Source organism: Microtus ochrogaster, unplaced genomic scaffold, assembly GCF_000317375.1.
Source record: "Microtus ochrogaster isolate Prairie Vole_2 unplaced genomic scaffold, MicOch1.0 UNK33, whole genome shotgun sequence".
NCBI lineage: Eukaryota > Metazoa > Chordata > Mammalia > Rodentia > Cricetidae > Microtus > Microtus ochrogaster.
This window is the reverse complement of record NW_004949131.1, coordinates 2,683,818-2,703,252: the sequence shown is the minus strand read 5'-3', so window position 1 is coordinate 2,703,252 and position 19,435 is coordinate 2,683,818. Positions and strand designations below refer to the sequence as shown.

General features: G+C 43.4%; 1 protein-coding gene across 1 annotated transcript in view; it reads left to right on the top strand.

Moving 5' to 3' along the window:
* The window catches only part of Col6a5 (collagen type VI alpha 5 chain), a 97,956-nt gene that overhangs the window by 45,066 nt on the left and 33,455 nt on the right, over positions 1-19,435 (top strand). Inside the window, exons 25-32 of the mRNA XM_026789939.1 lie at positions 3,548-3,598; positions 3,715-3,750; positions 6,214-6,276; positions 8,012-8,074; positions 11,544-11,579; positions 11,697-11,733; positions 15,742-15,753; positions 16,342-16,829. Coding sequence (XP_026645740.1) covers positions 3,548-3,598; positions 3,715-3,750; positions 6,214-6,276; positions 8,012-8,074; positions 11,544-11,579; positions 11,697-11,733; positions 15,742-15,753; positions 16,342-16,829 — 786 coding nt within the window. The remainder of the gene's footprint in view (positions 1-3,547; positions 3,599-3,714; positions 3,751-6,213; positions 6,277-8,011; positions 8,075-11,543; positions 11,580-11,696; positions 11,734-15,741; positions 15,754-16,341; positions 16,830-19,435) is intronic.

Genomic DNA, 19,435 nt, shown 5'->3' with positions numbered 1-19,435 from the left:
CTGTGGCTGCCTTGCTGTGCACCTGGCCTTTTTGTTGCGTAGGTGTGTATATGTCTATGTGTGTGTTTGTGTGTAGATGGTTAGAGGAGATGAGGTGAAGGCAGAGGGAGTATCAGGTGAACGAGAACAGGGACTTTAACAACCAGCATGGCTGGTCTGTCCATTTTGGTTAAGAAACAAAACAGCCCATCTTTCTCCCCTTGTAAAACCCTAGGGTGACAAGAAGCAGAGGAACAGGCCAAGAAACGGCCACTGGTTGTAAAGGCTGGCACTCAGGACTAGCTGCTCTACTGAGCCAAAATCTGAGTATGGTAACGGCCAATAGAGGGAAAGTTATTTTATGTTAGTTATGCAATTGTATGTAGATATTAAATGGAAAAAAAATGTACCAAGTATAGGCAAGAAATTAGGTCAACCCAAGTTCCCATTTGTGAATGAATGGGTAAAAACATGGTGGTGTATCTATCTGATAGAATACTAGTCAGGCTTAAAAATAAAAAGGAAATCCTGCTATAAATGACAGCATGGTTGAACATGTAAGATGTTACATAAACTAAAAGGCTACATGAGACCCTGTTTCAAAACAAAAAAGGGCCCATCTGTTTGTGATTTTGTTTGAAAACACAAATACTCAAAAATAGAGAGTGTGAGAGTCAAAGTTGCAGTTTTAAGTTTTAATTCCTATGCCTTAGAAACCCGTGAAACAAGAATACCTCCGGGCTACAGGCTCCTTGCCTGAGGGCAGACAGTTCCTGCAGTGCTGGAGGCCTTCAATCCCCTAAACAAGTTTGTCTGACTCTTCTGCCCTGGTTGGGCTTGATCACATGTGGGCAGGAGGTACACAGGAAGGAAGTACGTCAGGGTGTGTGCTTGTCCCTGATTGGACCTGATGGACATAGAGTGAATTGTGGATTTTCTTTCTTAAGCCCTTGCTGTACTTAATTCTGGGCCATTTCCTGAGAACCTGGGTACGGACCTGGCCAGAGTCCATCCAACTGGCCAGTATTTAATTAAAGCTTGCTTCAAATTTGACTTTAAACCGTGGTCTTATTCTTGATTGGTGGGATTTACAAAAGAAAAGGGGGAATTTAAGTTTTGTAGGCCTGAAGATGGGAAGCCTGGAAGGAAACATTGCCACATTTGGGCATTTTGAGATGTTCACCTTTAGCATCCTAGACCGAGCACAGAGAAAAACTGCATTGCTCAGTTTCCCCTCCTGCCAGCAACTCTTTCCCAGGCCACTGTGTTCTCTCAATGGCACTTCAGTAGTTTCAAAATATCCCATGAAAGAGGCCGCTTTCACCCCCCTTCCCAGTGTAGCCTCAGTGAATAAGTCTCCTGTGCTTCTCACTATTAATCTATCTCCTTTAATTGGCTTGTCCAGGACAGTCATGGAACTCAGCTAGGGCACAGGCTGTGCTTTCGACAGATCTCTTATTATTAAAAATTAAATTTGTTTCTGTTTTCTTTGCTGTTGTAAATAACACACCAATGATTTCTTTTGGAAGAGTATGGGGTCTGGGGATAGAATCCTGGTTTTCATGTGTGCTCAGGACTCTACCTACATTCCTAGTGCCATAATTAATGTCTGTATAGAAAGTTCTAGAATTTTCATAGCTAGGTCAGATAAGTACATATTTAATTTAGGGCTTTAAAATATATTGTCAAATACTCTTAGAAAGATTCAAACATTATATGGACCCATGAGTTATGTGCAGGAGCCTAGCTGTTTTCGAGACTCCACACCAACAATGGCTATTGTAACCTTTTCTTTTTCCTCTTTACCATTGCTAAAAATGGTAACTCATTAATTGTTTCAAATTCAGTTTTTTGGTTATCAATGAGAATGAACTTATTTCCCCACTGACATCTTGCTGGAGTCTGGCTCCAGTAGGGGTTCAGGTCCCAGAGAGGAGGTGTGGAGCTGTTGGAGGAAGGAGACTGTGGTGACCTGAGGGTGGATCAGGATGGCTGCTGCCTTACTGAGAAAAGGCTGCATCTTTCGATACTCTGTAACTGCACAGTAGTTTAGTCGCAGCAAGACTGAAGGCACAGACTTTACCACAGTATTTTTTCCTGAGGCAAAAGAGCTGTAAGGTCAGCAAGAATCTAAACGCCTATTGTCCTCCAAAGTGCAGTAACCCCACTAGGCACCCTCTTCTGCTTCCTCCTGCCAATCTCAGCCTCCCTGGTCAGGAGCTATCAGACACCAAGTCCTGAGAAACAATTCCTAAGAGCAGTTTTCGTTCCTCAGGGGACGTGATGCAGTGCTTGCCCGTGTAGCATCATCAGCACTGAGCTGTTCCCTAGTTGCTGCCTCTGTGTCTTAGTCTTACTATACGGCCTGCTCCCCTCATAGGTTCCCGAAAGGGAGGGTCCTGATAGCTCACTCTTTTTACCTTATACCATGCCATTCTGATTCCCCTATACTTGTTAACTAAGCTGTTGCCCTTACTGGCCTCGGGCTCTGGATTTGGGCCCATTGTTTCCCTTGCTAGTGTGCGTTCCTCCTCGGGAACCAGGTGTGTCCAATCAGTAAATCTTTAACTTCTCTATTCTGGTGTATTGGGGGGTAAAGTGGAATGGGGGGTCAGAGGGGTTGAGGTGTGAGGGGAAGGGTAGCGTGGGACAGGAGTGTACCCAACGGGGATTCTTGTGTGTAGTTATCATGCTGTGTGGGTCCATGATGGCGGGGATTTTTTTCCAAAGAATGATTTTGCTTAATGAGCCTGCTATTGTTTAAATCCTCATCCTCCACAGAAGGCTGCACAAAATTTCCAAAGGAAAAGGCGTAAGGGAACTCCCATAACACACAGAGAGAATCATTAAAAATGAAAGTAAAAAAGGATGCTGGAGAATTGTGATCTACAATGTCAAAATGCTGGAACTTTGTCAAGCAGCCATGGTCACTGTGCGGTCCATGCCAACATCTATTGGCCATTTTTAACTCTTTTTAAAAAAAAGATTTATTTTAATTTTATATATTAGCGCGAGTATCTGCATGTATGTCTGCATACCACGTACATGCCTGGTACCTGCGGAGGCCAGAAGGCATCCGATCCCTGGAGCTGGAGTTAAAGATGGTTGTGAGCTATCATATGAGTGCTGGGAATCAAACCAAGGTCCTATGCAAAGAGCAGCCAGTGCTCTTAACCACTGAGCCACTTCTCCAGCCCTATTTATAAGTCTCTGGGTAAATTCCCCAGTCATATTTCTTTGGGATCAACTCTTAATTTTCCAGGTAAGAAGCTGGTGAATGTCCAGATTCAGTGAGGCTGTGCTTCTGCCTCCTGCAGTGGCTGTAGAGTGGAGCTGGCCAAAAAGTAAGGCTTCGCAGCTGGAAGTGAGAGGGCTGGGCTGAAGCTCAGAGGCAGGACCTTTGCCTACCATACCCGAGGCTCTGGGTTCAATCCCCAGTACAGGGGAAGAAAAAGATAACAGGAAGTGAAACCCCTTCCTCCCCGCCATCCATAACTCTTGTTTCCTAACACCACATCTTCCCATCGAGACGCCTTTGGAGAAACTGAAATTTACCTATTGCTTACAGGGAGATCATGGCATCCTGGGCTATGGCCAGACAGGACGAAAAGGAGTTAAGGTAGCTATGCAAAACAATTATTTTCTCAATTGATAAATCAAACTTAAGTACACTGAAAAGTGATGATGTAGGGGAGTGGTTTGTTGACTTACTATGTTCTCTGCTGACAATTACAGGGCCCAACGGGATTCCCTGGGGATCCAGGGCAGAAGGTGAGGTGCATAAGAATTTCTTCGTTTGCCATTGCTGTGGCCTTCTCGAGAAATGAGATGAACCACAGGTCAGAGTATAGGGGGAGGTGGGGAGGAGTGGGATGCTGGTCGGTGGCTTCCTCTGGGCTTCACTAGGAAAGGATGGCTTAACCCAGTGAGTCTTTATGTTGGAAAAGATCACATCCTACCCTTTGTTGTCTGGTGTCCCACCTACTTCCATCCCATAGCTCCTATCTCTACCTTGAACCTTTAACTTCCTGGCAACCTCTCTGGATTAGTTCTCTGGTTTGGTGATCTCATTCACCACCTTAGTTATTGTTATTAATCCAGCATTATTTTGATTTTGGTTCCTCTCACATGAGAATCCCACCATTCTCCTCTGTGCTGTCCTGTTTCCATCTTCTGTCAGTCAACCCCAAATATCATGCCCACAAGATATTTTACCCCCGAAGTATAGTCCAATTGTTAGGGTCCTGAAGAAGTCCCACAAAAGAGCACCATATACGTATGCAGTCAGTAAGAGCGTTTATTATCCCAGCATGCTAGGGTGTTGCCACATACAGAGACAAGATGGTAAAAGACCCTCAGAAGGACGGGTGGGCTCCTTTTAAGCACAGCAGAAGGGGTGGTCCTAGGGCAGTTAAGTCATTTTAGATATGATTGGCTTAAGCAAGTGTCAATCATATTATTGCATTCTAATTGGCCAGGGCTAGCCAGAGGCTGGTCAGGACTACAGTTTTCCATTTTGGAACAGGCTTGGATAAGTCCCAGGCCTTGTCTTTGAGCTGCTGTCTGTGGCTCAAGCCTAGCCTGGTACTGCATTACCAGGCCTCCTCCTTGTTAGGGCTGTTGGGGATTGTTCTTTGTTCTTTTGTTCTTTGTTCATGACTCTTCCTGTAACTGCCTGATTAGAAACCGAAACTGAGGCCTGATCTCTGAGAGAGGATCGAGCAGCCTGTTATGGTGTCTGCTTGGTCCTCTCACTAATTATAGTGTCTTTTTGTTTAACATCTTTCAAATTCCTCATTGTCTATTAGATAATCTGTCTATGTGCTGAAGAGCCAGACGTGCCTGTAATTTAATAGGAGCCGCCCTCTGTACATCTGTGTACGCTAGGGCTCTGTACTCCGATTTCCCAAACCCTAGGCCGGCTCTGCCCCAGTCAAGATAAGAAGTCTGGGTCTAAAGTAGAATATCTAATGAACCAACTCCAGGAGAACAGGCAACGTTCAGAACATCTGAAAGTGTTCTTCGCTGATGGACTACCTGGGGCGATGAGAGTTTAGGAAGAGGTGACATAAATAACTCTCAGAAGAAGAGTTCTCATTACAGAGGATCAATTTTCTGATTTATTAACAAAGGGAGAAATGTAACAACTTATTGATTGATATGAAATGAACATATTAATAAATAACTACTACCAAAGTCAGATTGATTTTCTTTAAATGAACCTTTGTGGTTTTGATTTATTTTTACATCTTAAGTTCTTTTTTCTTTTTTTTTTTAGTTCTTCGAGAATTTTTTATAGTATATCTTGATAATATTTATCCCTCCCCCAATGTCTTATAAATCCATTCCCCTTTCATACCCACCAAACTTCGCCCCTCCCCCATTTAAAAATCCCATAAGTACAGTCTGTGCTGTCCAGTATATACATATAGCTGTATACTATGTAGAAGAGTATAATATGTATAAACGTATAACTTGGATGGTGGCCTTCCAGTGGAGCAGGGTCATCCTACCTCCAGTGACACCGGTAGAGAAAATGGACCCTCCACCTCTCAAAAGCTATTGATTGCCAATAGCTCCTCAGCTAGAGGTGGGACTTCCTGTCTACTCTATGCTGGGTTTCTGTCCTGGTGTGAGTTTGAGCAAGTCTAGTGCATGCTATCACAACTTTTAAATACATTCTTAAACTTAAAACATGTAGTGTATGCAGAGGGAAGGGTGTTGCCACAGGAGGGGTAGCATTACAGATGTGCACCACTACATCTGGCTACTTTAACATGGATTCCAGGTGAGTGAGCTTAGGTCCTCAGTCTTTTGCCAGTAGCACTTTTACCAGCTGTCACATCTTACTCCAAGATTAATTTTTTTAACCTTTAACTTTTTTAGGAGTAACTCATAGAACTAGGAAGTTATTTATTCCTTAATACTTTAGTTAGCCAATACTTCATGTTTTCTAGTATATTCTCTGGTTGTCTTTAGCAACTGGATGATTATTAAATTGATATTTATGTATAAATACTTGAGTTATTAGAGTATTGAAAATAGTCTTAAGAATATCTAACTGACCAATTATATCTGACCAATTGTTTAGATCTGAGTTCATGTCAAGATTCATTTATTGCCGTATTAGCCTTCATTATATAATGATTACAAGATCAGTTTAAATATTGATCGGAGAGAATTTTTCCATTCTTTCATAGCAAAGATTTTAATATCTTGATCTATCTTAATCAGGGTGACTCTGGAGATCCTGGAAGTCCTGGGGGACCTGGACCCAAAGGATTCAAGGGACTGACTGTAAGTGGCCTATCATTCCAGATGGAATAAATATTTTTTTCTTTTATAGACCCCAGCTTTCTTACTGTGATAGTAAACGTGGATTGTTGATTCATTCCAAGAGCATCTTGAAAGCCACTAGCTAGCCAGTGACCTTTGGCACAACCTCGTAAGGCCTCTATTTCCAGAATATCAGAACTGAACCTAGTGGCACACAGGGTCACTTCTGGCTTTGCAAGTCTATGATTCTTTGATTTTTTAGCTCTACATGGATCCTAGGGTGGTTGGTGGTTGGAGAAATACTAGTGCATTGCAGCCTTTCGGGATTGAGACTGATATCTTCCCTGTGTCCTAGAGGACTGCCTGATGATGCCATTATCCACAAGGTGGCCGGATGGAGTATTGTTTTAAGGAGGGGAGGGAGATACTGAAGTGTTCCGATTAGTAATGCAGAGTAGAAGACTGTGTACGAATGGCCGAGACCAGCATCCTTTTAAAGTCTGAGTGCAAGGTCACTGCCACTCTGGGTGTGGAAGAGATGTAGTTCAGCAGGCCCTTGGCGTTAGGCTGCATCTTGTTTGCTAATACATCTCCATCCTTTGCATTTGGGGAGTAAACACTCATGTACCGGCTTATATGTGAGAAGTTATTTTCATTATTTGATTTCAAACTATTTATTTTTATTTTATCGAAAATAGATTTTTCATATAATATATCCTGATTACACTTTCCCTCTACTCCTCCCAATTCCTTCCTACATGCTCTTCATCTAGATCCACTCTCTTTCTGCCTCTCATTAGAAAATAAACAGGCTTCTAAGGGAATATAATATAATCTCATCAACAAAAACAAACACATTGCAAAATGGCAAAACAAACACATATATTTATTTATTTTTATTTTACATATATGAGTGTTTACACGCATGTGTGTCATGTATGTGCCTGGTGTTTTCGGAGGACCAAAGAGGGCACTGGATCCTTTGGAACTGGAGTTATAGATAGGTGTGAGAGACCATGTTGTTTCCAGGAATGAAACCCAGCTCCTCTGTAAGAATAGCAGGTGCTCTTAACCTCGGAGTCATCTCTCTGGCCCTTATTATTTGATCTTTATAGATAAAGGTTTTTGCATAATCTTTGTGTGCCTTTTCTTTATCATCAATCCCAGCTTATGACTCATGTAGATTTAAGTTTGCAGCCAGCATCACTAAATAAAGGGGACAAAGGGGAAGTGGATGTTCACCAATGGTTAAGAGTTGATGGCTTGTGTTAATAGCAAGGAATTTACTTGATTTGAATAAGATGCTATCTTTTATTTTTAACTAATTTATTATTCATTATCATCATTGTTATTTCTGCCGCTAGGGTGGAACTCAGAGATTTCAGGTAAGCACTCTGACAGAGATACGTGCTTCTGTCCAGTTGTTCTTCTAAAAACAACTTTTGAGAAGTATAACATCTCATTTAAACTCAGAAATCTTAGTGCTGGAGAGATGGCTCAGTGGTTAAGGACACTGGCTGCTCTTGCAGAGGATCTGGGTTCAGTTCTCAGCACCTGTATGATGGCTCACAGCCATCTGTAACTACAGTTCTAGGGGATCCAATGCCATCCTGCCTCTGTGGACGCTATAGGCACACAGTCTCTGTCTACAGATTCAGGCAAAATGCCGCCACATGTAAAATAAAAAGAAATTTATTTTTATTAGCCTCCATGCACAGAAAATGTAGAAACTACACTTGTGTGTTCCTGTTTTCAGCTCTCTCAAGGCTTGAAAGGTGAGACTGGAAGACCAGGGTCTCAAGGCCCTCCTGGACCGAGAGTGAGTATATGTGGGAACCGACCGGTGTGTAATGGTTTCTGGTATACCCAATGGAGAGGATGCAGAACTTCCAGACAGAAGCACTGGGCTCGAGAAGCCAGTCACTGTGTTTCTCAGTCTATTATTAAGAAGAAGATGACATGTCCCTGCCCTAGCTGAAAATGTACTGTGGGGATCAGACAATAAGACAATCAAGAGCAAACACTGGGAACTGTAAGTGCAACACAGATAGTCACTCTTACCGTGATTTATCACCAAAACCTTTGTAATAGGCATGGGCTTGCCTTTGTTTCATAGAGGTCTCTTGACAGAGTTGCAGCATGCAAAGCAGACTGGCAGATAGAGTTTGCTGGAGCCACTCTTGCTGCCTTTTTAGTCTTTATTTGGACTCTAGAGTGATTTGGAAATGTAACTACCACACTGGTTCCATTACAAGAGAAATGTCATCTCTGGAAGCATCCCCAGACAGAGCCAAGCTTGCCTCCTCCCCACACAGACCTACATCTGTTTCACTGCTTCTCATGTGGTTGATGAGTCAATGTCTCTCCCCTCTCAAGCACAGCCAGGGTAGAACTAAATACCCCAGCCCCTGCTACGTGGAGGGAACCCAGACAGCACCGTAAAGAGTGCATGAAACACTTGTCTTGTTTTAGGCACTGAAGAATTCTTGAACTTGGGATCTAGCAGAGTAAAGCTTGCAGATGGTTTCTTGGCCAAATGACTCCACAGGAGAATAAAATAATTATTTGTAAAGGTTACTCCACTATATGCATTATGGCATGTAGGGGAACAGCTGATATGTGGGCCAGTCTTCTCTACTCCAGATTCATCTCTTTTCCAAGTCCTAGGGTTGTAATGAAGGTGTTCCATATCATCTTCAGTCTTGTGCTTGGCTCAACTGGTCTGAATTGGGTGTGGCCTTCCTTTGTCTCAGGTTCTTGGTTCTTACCTTTTGTCAAGAACTTGCTTGGAGGTATTCTTAACATTTATCTTTGTGTGTGTGTGTGTGTGTGTGTGTGTGTGTGTGTGTGTGTGTGTGTGTCTGTCTGTCTGTCTGTCTGTCTGTCTGTCTGAGTGAGTGTATGTTTGTGCACCATGTGCATGCAGGAGACTGTGGAGTTCAGAAGAGGTCTTGGATACTCCAGAACTGAAGTTACACATGGGTGCTGGGAACTGAACCTGGGTCCTCGGCAAGAGCAGCAAGTGCTCCTAACCTCTGTGCCATCTCTCCGGCTCCTGGAGTCACTCTTAAGCTCTCTCTTTCAGGATAAACTCTTCCTACTTCTGACCTTCTGCAAAATGTAGCTCCTACTTTCCATATCACCCCAAGCCTGTTTCTCTGTATGAGTGACTGTGCAGTCTTTCCTGTTTTCTGTCCTAACTTGAAAGGCGGCCAAGACTCTAAGACTCTTAGTGATTTCTTCACTGGGTAGAATAAAGTTCAGCACATAGTTCTGGTTAAATCAGAAGCATACCACAGGACGCCTCAGTATTCATAGGACATTGAACTGCTATTGGATGGTTAAATAAATGTATTGCTAAATAGATGATGGATGGGTGATGGATAGATGATGGATGGGTGATAGATGGGTAATGGATAGGTCATGGATGGTCAGACAGGTAACTCAGTTGTCATTTAGAACAGAAGCTGGCTCTACTGACATTTCTGGTTAAGCATCTGGGAGGAGCAAGTGCCCAAGGGAATTTTTGAGTTTGAGTATGTAGTACATTTTTTTCCTGAAATGAACGTTCTAGTAAATACATTAAAAACCATGGTCAGTGAGGAGCCTGATCCTGGGAAGAAGAAGCAAGAGAAGCAAGGGGAAAAATTCAAATGGAAGAGAACCAGGGCTGATGTCTTTCCAGAAGCCACCTCTTCTTGATCTCACCTAAGCTGCTTGTTTCTTTCTTTTTATTTATGATATTCTATTATAATTACATTTCTTCTTCCTTTTCCTTTCTTTATATCCTCCCATGTTGTTGAAGGCTGCTTGTTCATTTCCCGCCACCCTGACCCACTCAGAAACTATATTATTTGCAATACTGTTTGGCCAATAGCTTAAGGATATTTCTGGCTAACATTTAAATCTTAAATTAACCCATTTCTATTAATCTGTGCATCACCACATGGCTGTGGCTTAGCGGCAAGGTTCCAGTGGGCTCCAGGCTCCTGCAGGTGGCTACATGGCATCTCCCTGACTCCGCCTACTCTCTCTATATATATTTCTTCCAGCCTGGCTATATTCTGTTAAGCCATTGGCCTAAAGCAACTTTATTCATTAACCAATAAAAGAAACACATATACAGAAGGTCTTCCCATACCACTCTCATCTCTTCCTCCTCATTCTCCTTCAAATTTATGATCTCTATGTTCTGTAATTATTATTGCACATATAAATGTATATATTCCTAATGTGTATTATTACATATATTAAATAAATATATATTCCTAATATATACAATATACATATACATATGATATGCATATATGCAATACATGTACATATATACTTAAATATAACCTGTTCAGTCTGTATAATGTTACTTGTATGCTTGTTTTGGGGGCTGACTATTTAGATTGGACAGCCATTTAGTGTTCCTTCCCTGGGGCAAACCACCTTTCCCACTCCCAGCTTTCTTCAGTTGTTTATGATTCTTTAGTCGGGTTGAGGCCTCATGGGCTTTACCCCATTCGCTTTGGTATTCTATTTGTTTCTCCCTTGTTCCATCATACTTGGGCAGACGTATTATTGGTGAGACTTTATGGGTGTATCTTCTGACACTGCAAAGAGAAGTAATCTCATAGTAAATTCCCTCCCCAGCTATTTATATTCCTTTGTTCCTCAGTCTTGTGTCATTTTGCATGTATGCTCTTCTTTTGTGTAAATTTTATCTGCTATGCAATTGCCTTTGGTTCTCTTATATATACTGAGGCTTATTGCCTTTTGCATTTTAAGCATCTTGATTTGTAACATAATCTAGCTCTGCATGCTCAATACATCCATCTCCTTTGTTCTACCCTGTAGAGAAAGTTTGCTTGTATAATTAGGAAACAAAGGGAAAATATAATTTAAAAAGACTCCTTTAGAAAAATCTCTTCTAGGGATTGCAGTTTTGTTTTGTTTTTTTGAGACAGGGTTTCTCTGTGTCACAGCCCTAACTGTCCTGGAACTAGCTCTGGTAGACCAGGCTGACCTCGAACTCACAGAGATCTGCCTGCCTCTGCCTCCCGAGTGCTGGGAATAAAATAATGCACTACCACTGCCCAGCAGGATTGCAGTTTTAATACAAACAAAAATAATATACATCCTTGATAGGAGTGGAGTAAATAATTGACCTTCCAGATAGCATAGTACCTAACCACCTCTGTCATTTTTACCTCCAATAAAGGAAGAGGTGTTTACAGTTTTTAAATTTTCTCATTAAAAACTATAGTTCACAAATAATAACTTGCTCTTTTCCCCCTTAGGGTCCTAAAGGCACAGCAGGGCAGCCTGCGTATTCTGTACGTATCTCTTTATTCTTGCAAACAAGCAGAACCATTACTGTTCACTGGGAATTAAACATGTCCACCAGAGGGTCACTGCACTCATGTTTGCTCTCTCGCTTTTAAACTTTGCAGCACTGTGATCTGATCCAGTTCCTGCGGAGCCACAGTCGTGAGTATCTGGGGATTACAGTCAAGAACATTAGTGGTTGGTGAGGACACTGGGGAATGAGTGTGGAGTGGATCTGTGGAATCAGGAGACTGACCTCTGGTGAGGAGCCTCTGTTGTAGGATTTTCTTGGGATTGCAGGGACCTCTCACAGTCAGTTGAAGAAAAGGCATAAGCTCACAGGCTCATAAGGTGTTTGTTTATTTATTTATTTATTTTTAAAAAGAAAACAAACTATCTTTTTTCATTATACATACCAACCCAAGTTGCCACTCCCTCCCCTCCTCCCATTCCCCACCTTCCTCCCCAACCCATATCCACTCCTCAGAGAGTGGATATGCTTTGGGGAAAGAACAAGGCCCTATTATATCCGGGCTGAGGAAGGTATCCATCCAAAGAGAATGGGTCCCCAAAAAGCCAGCACAAGCAGTAGGGATAAATCCTGGTACCACTGCCAATGGCCCCTCAGTCTGCTCCAGCCATGAAACTGACACCCACATTCAGAGGGACCAGTTTGGTTCTATGCTTGTTCCTTCCCAGCTGGAGCTGGTGAGCTCCCATTAGCTCAGGTAGACTATTCCAGGTTCACCCATCATGGTCTTGACCTCTTTGCTCATATTCTCACTCCACCCACTTTTCAACTGGACTCGGGAGCTCAGCCCAGTGCTCTGCTGTGGGTCTCTGACTCTATTTCTGTCAGTTGCCAAAAGAAGGTTCTATGATGATATTTAAGATATTCATCAGTCTGACTACAGGGAAAGGCCAGTTTGGGCCCCATCTCCTCTGTTGCTTAGGGTCTTAGCTGGGGTCATCTACAAGGATTCCTGGGGATTTCTCTAGGGCCAGTTTTCTCGCTAGCCCCATAATGGCTCCCTCAATCAAGATGGCTCTTTCCTTGCTCTCTGTCTCTGTCCTTCCTTCATCTCGACTATCCTGTTCCCTCAAGTTCTCCTTGCCCCCTCCCCTTTTCTCCTACTCTTCGCTTTCCATCCTCCCTTCTCCTCCCACCCCTATGTTCCCAATTTTGGCAGGTGATCTTGTCTATTTTGACTTTCCAGGTGTATATATATATGTTTTTCTTAAGATTAACCTTGTTACTTAGCTTCTCTAGGATCATGAACTATCCTTTGTTTATAGCTAGTATCCACTTATGAGTGAGTACATGCCATATTCATCTTTTGGGGTCTGGGTTACCTCACTCAGAATGGTGTTTTCTAGTTCTATTTATTTGCATGCAAATTTCAAGATGTCATTTTTTTTTTTTTTACTGCTTAGTAGTACTCTAATGTGTAAATGTGCCACATTTTCTTTATCCATTCTTCAGTTAAGGGGCATCTGGGTTGTTTCCAGGTTCTGGCTATTACAAATAATGCTGCTATGAATATAGATTAGACACCAAAATTCCAAATAATCCAATTAAAAAATGGGGGCACAGAACTAAACAGAGAATTCTCAACAGAAGAATCTCAAATGGCTCAAAAACACTTAAGGAAATGTTCAACATCTTAGCCATCAGGGAAATGCAAATCAAAGCAACTCTGAGATACCATCTTACACCTGTCAGAACAGCTAAGATCTAAATCACTAATGATAGATAGCTTATGTTGGAGAGGATGTGGAGTAAGGGGAACACTCATCCATTGCTGGTGGGAATGCAAACTTGTGCAACCACTTTGGAAATAAGTATGGCAATTTCTCAAAAAATTGGAAAGCAACTTACTTCAGGATCCAGCAATACCACTCTGGGCATATACCCAAAAGATGCTCAATCATACTACAAAGACATTGGCTCATAGGGTGTTATGCAATTAGAAAGAGACAATATGCATATTGGAGATAAGACCAGCTCAGGGGCTCATGAAGTAGCTCTATTATTGATATGACAACAATAAGCAAAATGATGGGGGGCAAAGTACTCAAGGGATGGACCCTGGGATGTAGATTTAGTTGATTAATTACTTAATTATTTAGATATTGGAGCCACTCAGTGTGGGTGGTCCCTGACACCACAGAGATAATGATGCTCCTGAGGCTGTGAAACTAGAGGCAGAGCTGAAGGGATGAATTCATGAGAATGGAGAAGGGTCAAGGTGCACAGAATGGAGTCCCAAATCTTTGAAAAAGGAAGTTGTCAGAGAGGAAGATCCGAGGTGTTGGGTAATAGCATGAGGACCTGAGTTCGGATCCCCGGCACCCACATAAACCACAGCTAGGCACTTTGTTGTGCACATAGCGGGCACACCACAGTCGTGCACATCTGTAACTCCAGCACTAGGGGTGTTAGAGAAAGAGAATCAAAGAGCTTGCTGCTCGCCACCAGCCTGAAAAAAAAAGTGAGCTCTAGGTTCATTAAGAAGACTCATTCCCAAAGAATAAAGATAAGGTAGAGAGCAATAAGAGTATAGTTCTCCCTACCCGACTCCCCCCATCAGCTTCTGCATGTGCATGGGTGAGTGTCCCTGCACATATGCATGTGTGCATGCAGGTAGGAGAGCAGAAGGAAGGGTTAGTGTGAAAGACCTTAAGAGCTAGAAGTCTCTTCAGCACAGGAGAGGAGGCAAAGAAGAGCAGTGATGGGCCGATCAGTCTCTCTAGCCATTGCCAGCTCCCCAGGGAGACCCGGGATGAGAGGAGGGGGTTGTTCCTACAGAGTTTGAGATTTGGAGAGAGTTTTACCAGCATTGACTAAAAGGAGTCAGCCTGTAATTAGCTGGAGAAGGGTAGGTGGGTTGCATAATCTGGTAGAGAGAATGGGTTAGCACTGAGCTCCCACTTATAGAATGGAGATAAAAGTTGGGTGGCAGGCCTTAGTGGGCTGCTGTAAGGCATCGCCAAGGCTATGTTGAGGTTGGACCCTGGTCTCGCATCTGTGCGCCCCCTGTCCTGCACCAGCTCTCACCTAGGGACTAGTACCATGTTCTAAATGGGCAGCTGGGACTCTCCCTTGAGGATAACATTAATTTAGGAATATGGGGCAGGGGAATGATTGATTATAGAACAGGAGGCTGCAAATGGTTAGTGCTTTGAAGGAAGCCATAAAAAGAGAATTTGAGGAAAATAAATAAACGCACTAAGCAAAAGTGAAGTGATTTCTCCCAAAGTCACCCCACTCTGTAGACTCAAACCTACCTGGCCTCACAAAGTCAATACCTGGAAAGATGTTTTCAGCCTTGGGATAGGGAGGAGGTTGTAGGTTACACATGTGCTTGATGGCTATAGGGATCTCAGTGACCACAGGGTGAAGATAAACTCTCGGTGTTAAGAGGGTTGGCATGGGGGCTTGTGTACCATGGACGTTGGTTTGTTGCCAGTGTTAATGAACTCAAAACAAAAAAGAGGAAGATTGGGATGATTCATTTGCTTCCCAGGAGGAGACTATCAGGCCTGGGATTTCTTAAAGATCCTCCAACACTTCCCTTGATGTGCCCGAGAGTTACAGTTAGACCAGATGCTGCTCGGCTCACAGAGATCTTGGGGGAAAGCTCTGGGAGTGAAAAATAGCTGTATTTTTAATCAGAGACAAAGTTTATCTGAAAACCCCTGCCCCCACAGTTCTACAAATAGAGATTCCCAAGGCATTCATCAGGAAAGAAAATCAGACACCATATTTTAGCCTTGTGTTGCTGAATGAGTCTCCAAAGGCTCTAAGATGAGAGACAAAGCAAATTGGATTTCAGCTATCTGGCCATTTAATCAGAGCCTCATCTAGTTGGCTTCTACGACAAGCCATCAGCCTTTCAACTTCAGCTGCAATTCTGCTGAAGTCAGCCGGCTCTGGTTCACAGGGGCAAATGGTCAGAAATGCTCCCAAATCAACACAGCTCTGTGGATAGCTCCCTGGTCTTTTAACCATGGCTCCCTGAAACTTAAAACTAGCCTCATTTCAAGTGAGAACCCAAATCTTCAGTTTGGTTGGAATACTATTGTTTAGATTATTATTTTTTTGGTTCATGTTCCAAAAGCATAATTGATTCATCTCTCTTTGTCTTCTTTTTCATTTTTTCAAAACAGCCTGTTGGAAAGGTGAGTGTTCTGTGTTCTGTTCTTGATGAAATAGTGTTTGGATTTTGATAAGACCAATTTGAAGAAAGCCCTCCTTTCCCAGGAAGAAAGGACTTCCACCTTTTATGCAGACTTTTCTCTTTTACTGGTGACTGTACCTGTTACATGGTCAGCAGTGACCCTGCTGCCCCTCACTATTGTTCTGTCTAGGGCCTATCCCAGTTTTATACTCATTATTTTACAGAGTAGCTCCTGACCTTCTAGAAGTCAGGATGGACTGGAGAGTCAGGAAACAGGGTTCTAACTCATCTATACGGTCCCCCATCAGTTCTGGCTTCTTGGATGTGCTCAGTGTTCTGCCTCCCCCTGACCCACATCCCCACCTGTCATTCCACCAAGTGCTGCCACGTATGAACCTTACCCTGCCTAGAGCTGGTCTTGTTAGGACCTAAACTACAGTAAGGATTCCTGAGTCCTTAGATCCCTGGATGACATCACCACTGTGGCCTGGTATTTACCGTGTCTGAACCAACTTCACTGGGGTAGAGGGTATGGGAATAGCTGCGACTTAGTGAGATCTTTGAATAATTTTCCATTTCCTTTTCATAGAAAAGTGTCCCGTGTATCCAACAGAGCTGGTATTTGCTCTGGACCAGTCCTCTGGAATCACAGAAAGGAGATTTAATGAAACAAGAGACATCATCACGTCCATTGTCAGTGACCTCAACATCAGGGAAAATAACTGTCCTATTGGAGCCCGGGTTGTTGTGGTTTCCTATGACTCAGACACCAGCTATCTCATCCGTGGGTCTGACTACCAGAGCAAGAAACATCTCCTTCAGCTTCTTTCCCAAATAAAATACCAAGTCCCCCAGAAAGCCAGGGACATTGGCAACGCGATGAGGTTTGTTGCCCGCAATGCTTTCAAGCGGACATCATCAGGATCCAATGTCAGGAGAGTTGCGGTGTTCTTCAGCAATGGCCAGGCAGCCAGCAGAGAGTCCATTCTCACGGCCACCATGGAGTTCAGTGCCCTGGATATCAGCCTTGCCGTCTTTGCTTATAATGAAAGAGTTTTCCTTGATGAGGCCTTTGGGGTAAGAATCTCCCTTGTTCATGTTAAGATGGTGACACAGGTCAGGCAGCATGACAGTGACACAGAGTCAGGGTGGCAGAATGGTCTCTTCATTCCCCTTGCAGTTCCTAAAGAGTCAGCAGCAGGAGTGATAGTCTATCTGACCCTGCTACGTGCCGGGCCCTGGAGCTAGAGCGTCACGTACATGCTCCTGTGTTCACAAATCATGGATGTGGACACATGTGCAGTCTCCATGTTAAAGCTCAGAGAACAGAGGCCTGGAGAATTCTAGGGAGAGATTCATTCTTCACAGCTACCAAGTGCCTAACCAAGATATTAGCTCAGGCCCCTCCGAAATAGAAGTGCGAGAGTGGGCATTCTGCTGGCCCTCTGTAGTCCCGTACTTCTTGGAATAGCCATCTGCTCACTGTTGTCTACCAGACAAAGACGCTTAACCTGTAACGGAGAAAGCTCAGGGGAGCTCTGAGCTCCTAAAATGGTACAAGATATTTAATATAGATGAGCATTTTCCTCCAGAGTAGTTCTTTCATTTTTGGACCTGCTATGTTAAAGCAATCATGCTTCTTCCATCTTGCTTTCTTATCCAAAGCAAAACAATCTATGAAAACCCAAAACTATAGATCCTTTTTGTTTATCATCTGGTGACTTTCAGTGTGTTGATTGCTTGTGAAACACATGTGTGTTAGCATCCTCATAACTGACATAGCACCTGACAGGAAGTGACTTAAGGGACAGAGGGTTCATTTTGACTTACAGATCTATAGGGATGCAGTTTGTGTGGTGGGGAAGCATGAGGCAGCAGGTCACCATGGCATCTGCCGTAGGAAGAGCAAAGATGACAGGAAATGGGGTCCAGCAGCAAACACTAAGACCTGCCCTCAGGAACTGATTTCTTCCAGCAAGGTTCCACCTCCTAGAGGTCCAACAGCCTTGCAAAGCAGCGCCACCAACTGGGGGCCATATGTTTAAACACAGAGCCAGTGGAGACCATCCCACATCCACAAGAGGCTTCTGGAGCAGGGTGAAGCCATCTCATTGCTCAGGAGGCTATGAAGATCTCTTCATAAGCATGCATTGCTGGGCAGTGGTGGCGCACACCTTTAATCCCAGCACTTGGGAGGCAGAGGCAGCTGGGTCTCTGTGAGTTCAAGGCCAGAAAAAAAAGTGAGAGGGAGTCAGCTTGCTACACACACACACACACACACACACACATGCACGCACGCACACACGCGCGCACACATGCATACAACACATTCACAAACGCATGGACATGCACACACACGCATGAATACATGTATTTATGCACATGCATACACATTCATGCACAAATGCATGCACACACACACTCCCCCCCCCATACACATGCATTTTCTAGAAGTAGGAACCACAAAAGTCGCTGAATAAACAGATCTTAGAAGTCAAGGTCCCCTGGTTTCTCTTTTTAGGCTTTCCTGCCTGCTTAATTTTGCTCTCTGGAAGAAATAAGTGACATCTCTGCTCTGAGAACTACATCTAATTCTAGAACAGGAGAAATCTGAAGGATATCAAATTCAATTTATAGCCTGATGGGGCCTTGCCCAAACCCCTTGGAGGCCTCACCTGGAAGCGCTCGCAACTGTTCCTATAGAGAACTACCCCAGTGATATTTCTTATCACTCTGCTATCACCGGATAACACGCTAGCCACGTGTCATCTTGAGCCGAGCTCCCTCCGGTCACTTCATGTGCGCCTCTGTGCGCCTCTCCATCCAGAATGCCTTCCTCCTCTCCCTTAAGCCCTTTCTGTGTAATTTGTAACTTTGGAGTTCTATGCATGTTTTAAAAAGTTTGCCATTATGAGAGGCTGGAGAGATGGCTCAGAAGTAAACCACATGTAATATTCTTACAGAGGACCTGAGCTCAATCCATGACACTCGTGTCAGATGCTTCCAAACACTGTTACTCCAGCTCCAGGGTATCAGGTGCTTCTGAGTCCCACAGGCATCTATGCTCAGGACCACATGCCCATACACACAGATACACACCCATACATATAATTAATATCATAAAAATATTTTTACTGATGCGATAAAGAATATCCTATTATTATAACTATTTCTATATGGAGATAAACATTTTTGTGTGCTTTTGGGCAGTTTCACTTTTCTGAGCCACCTCACACTACTCGATTTTCAAATCGCTTCTTTTGACGAATCTATTGGAAAACGCTACCTCATCTTTATCTCTGTGCTTTACCTCAGTTGGAAACTAAATTTGCAGCATCCCCCTGATGTTCCGGAAATGTATAAAAACGTTGCAAGTTTTAGATTGAACCTCGAGAAATCTGTTCTTCTCTGTAGAGTTTCCTCCCGTGAGCTGAGCTGGGCAGAAAGAACGGATATTGAGCACCGAGGCGTTCTCCTAATGCATTACAGTTTCGTTCTCACTGGAGGCTCACTGTCTGCTCTAGACCATTCGCTCCCTTCTGTCAAAGCCTTCTAATCAAGAGAGGAAAAATGTCATTTTCCTGGTCCAGCTGCTCACTTTAGTGATGACCCTATTTCTTAGCTCCCTATACAGTGATTTCTCAGGGAAAATTGCCTGTTTGCTGTCCACAGCACCTCTTCTC